Source organism: Homarus americanus, unplaced genomic scaffold (genome assembly GCF_018991925.1).
Source record: "Homarus americanus isolate GMGI-L3 unplaced genomic scaffold, GMGI_Hamer_2.0 scaffold49048, whole genome shotgun sequence".
Taxonomy (NCBI): domain Eukaryota; kingdom Metazoa; phylum Arthropoda; class Malacostraca; order Decapoda; family Nephropidae; genus Homarus; species Homarus americanus.
Window position 1 is genome coordinate 68,468 of NW_024735489.1, and position 2,965 is coordinate 71,432.

At 54.8% G+C, this 2,965-nt stretch overlaps 1 protein-coding gene across 1 annotated transcript; it reads left to right on the plus strand.

The window, feature by feature from the left end:
• The first annotated feature begins 205 nt into the window (after positions 1-205).
• LOC121871123 (cuticle protein 16.5-like) lies at positions 206-610 on the plus strand. The gene has a single exon (XM_042373267.1). The coding sequence runs from the start codon at positions 206-208 to the stop codon at positions 608-610; it is 405 nt and encodes a 134-aa protein (XP_042229201.1).
• Positions 611-2,965: the final 2,355 nt, after the last annotated feature.

Here is a 2,965-nt window from a genome sequence, read left to right on the forward strand (position 1 = left end):
CTATTACTACTACCACTACCACCACTACTAGCACTACCACCACCACAATCATTACTGCTTCTACTACTGCTGACCCCCACCCGTCATAGAGCGCAGTTACCGCTTCACTGCGCTTAATACCACTACTACTGCTGTCGCCTCATTATCCAGTCTGTAGAGGAGAGTGCGTGACCATCCAACGGCCATAGTGCTGTTAACTGCTGATATGTCTGCTGTTACCGTTGCTGTTCCTGCTGTTACCGTTGCCGCACCTTCTGTTACCGTTGCTGCTCCTGCTATTACCGTTGCTGCTCCTGCTGTTACCGTTGTTGCTCCTTCTGTTACCGTTGTTGCTCCTTCTGTTACCGTTGCTGCTCCTCCTGTTACCGTTGCTGCTCCTTCTGTTACCGTTGCTGCTCCTGCTATTACCGTTGCTGCTCCTCCTGTTACCGTTGCTGCTCCTTCTGTTACCGTTGCTGCTCCTACTATTACCGTTGCTGCTGCTATTACCGTTGCTGCTCTTCTGTTACCGTTGCTGCTCCTCCTGTTACCGTTGCTGCTCCTCCTGTTACCGTTGCTGCTCCTCCTGTTACCGTTGCTGCTCCTGCTGTTTGCTATATCGTCCCCATAACACCGGGTAGTAGTGGTGGTGGTTGTGTTAGTTGTGGTTGTGTTGGTGGTGGTAGTTGGGTGGTGGTTGTGTTGGTGGCAGTGGTGGTTGGGTGAGTGGTTTGTGTTGGTGGTAGGTTGGGTGTGGTGGTTGGGTGGGGGTTGTGTTGGTGGTGGTGGTGGTGGTGGTGGTGGTTGTGTTGGTGGTGGTTGTGTTGGTGGTGGTGGTGGTTGGGTGGTGGTTGTGTTGGTGGTGGTTGTGTTGGTGGTTGGGTGTGGTGGTTGTGTTGGTGGTGGTTGGGTGGTGGTTGTGTTGGTGGTGGTGGTTGGGTGGTGGTGTGTTGGTGGCAGTGGTGGTTGGGTGGTGGTTGTGTTGGTGGTGGGGTTGGGTGGTGGTTGGTGTGGGGTGGTTGTGTTGGTGGTGGTTGGTGGTGGTTGTGTTGGGTGGTGGGTGGTGGTGGTTGTGTGTTGGTGTGGTGGTGGTGGTTGGTGGTGGTGGTGGTTGTGTTGGTGGTGGTTGGGTGTGGTGGTTGGGTGGTGGTTGTGGTGGTGGTTGTGGTGGTTGTGTTGGTGGTGGTTGGTTGGTGGTGGTGGTGGTTGGGTGGTGGTTGTGTTGGTGGCAGTGGTGGTTGTGTTTGGTGGTGGTTGTGTTGGTGGTGGTTGGGTGGTGGTTGTGTTGGTGGTGGTGGTTGGGTGGTGGTTGTGTTGGTGGCAGTGGTGGTTGGGTGGTGGTTTGTGTTGGTGGTAGGTTGGGTGGTGGTTGGGTGGGGTTGTGTTGGTGGTGGTGGTGGTGGTTGTGTTGGTGGTTGGGTGGTGGTTGTGTTGGTGGTTGGGTGGTGGTTGTGTTGGTGGCAGTGGTGGTTGGGTGGTGGTTGTGGTTGTGTTGGTGGCAGTGGTGGTTGTGTTGGTGGTGGTTGTGTTGGTGGTGGTTGGGTGGTGGTTGTGTTGGTGGTGGTTGGGTGGTGGTTGTGTTGGTGGTGGTTGGGTGGTGGTTGTGTTGGTGGTGGTTGGGTGGTGGTTGTGTTGGTGGTTGGGTGGTGGTTGTGTTGGTGGGTGGTGGTTGGGTGGTGGTTGGGTGGTGGTTGTGTTGGTGGCAGTGGTGGTTGTGTTGGTGGTGGTTGTGTTGGTGGTGGTTGTGTTGGTGGTGGTTGGGTGGTGGTTGTGTTGGTGGTGGTTGGGTGGTGGTTGTGTTGGTGGTGGTTGGGTGGTGGTTGTGTTGGTGGTTGGGTGGTGGTGTGTGTGTGTGTAGATCACTCACCTACACACCTGTTAGACCTTTAAATGTCATCACGTACTGGTATGTACAGACAGGTGTGTAAAAAAAAACAAACAAAAATAAACAAACAAATACTACATATCAACCTCTCTATATCCCTTCCTCTCCTCTCTCTTCCTCCTTCCCTCTCCTCTCTCTTCCTCCCTCCCCTCTCTCTCTTCCTCCCTCCCCCTCTCTCTTCCTCCTCCCTCTCTCTTCCTCCCTCCCCTCTCTCTCTTCCTCCTCCCCCTCTCTCTTTCCTCCCTCCCCCCTCTCTCCCTCCCTCCCCTCTCTCTTCCTCCCTCCCCCCTCTCTCTCTTCCTCCCTCCCCTCTTCCTCCTCCCTCTCTCTCTTCCTCCCTCCCCTCTCTCTTCCTCCCTCCCTCTCTCTCTTCCTCCCTCCCCTCTCTCTTCCTCCCTCCCCTCTCTCTCCTCCCCTCTCTTTTCCCCTCACTAAGAGTATAAATACACAGTCGACCACAAACACGCGCGCGCTCACCTACACACACATTCTGCCTATCCTGGTGGCGTGTGGGAGAGTGTGACCTGCCTATCCTGGTGACGTGTGGGAGAGTGGTGACCTGCCTATCCTGGTGACGTGGGAGAGTGGTCACTGGCTTTATCCTGGTGACGTGTGGGAGAGTGGTGACCTGCCTATCCTGGTGACGTGTGGGAGAGTGGTGTGTGGGAGGTGGTGACCTGCCTATCCTGGTGACGTGGGAGAGTGGTGACCTCCCTATCCTGGTGACGTGTGGGAGAGTGGTGACCTGCCTATCCTGGTGACGTGTGGGAGTGGTGACCTGCCTATCCTGGTGACGTGTGGGAGAGTGGTGACCTGCCTTTCCTCATCACCAAGTAATATCACTAATGAACCCCAACACAACACCTGTCACCAATATTACCTGTGTCCTGTGGGGGAGGGAGGAGGAAGGAGGAGGAAGGAAAGGAGGAGAATGGCAAGAGGAAGAAGTGAATGGAAGATAAAGAGGAAGAAGATAGAGTTGGAGGAAGACAGAGGAGGAAGAAAATGAGGAGGAGGAGGAGGAAGAAATGAAAGGAGTATAGAAGGAATAAAAGAAGACGAAGAGGCCACCACTACGTTCAACACACTCAGACAGACAGA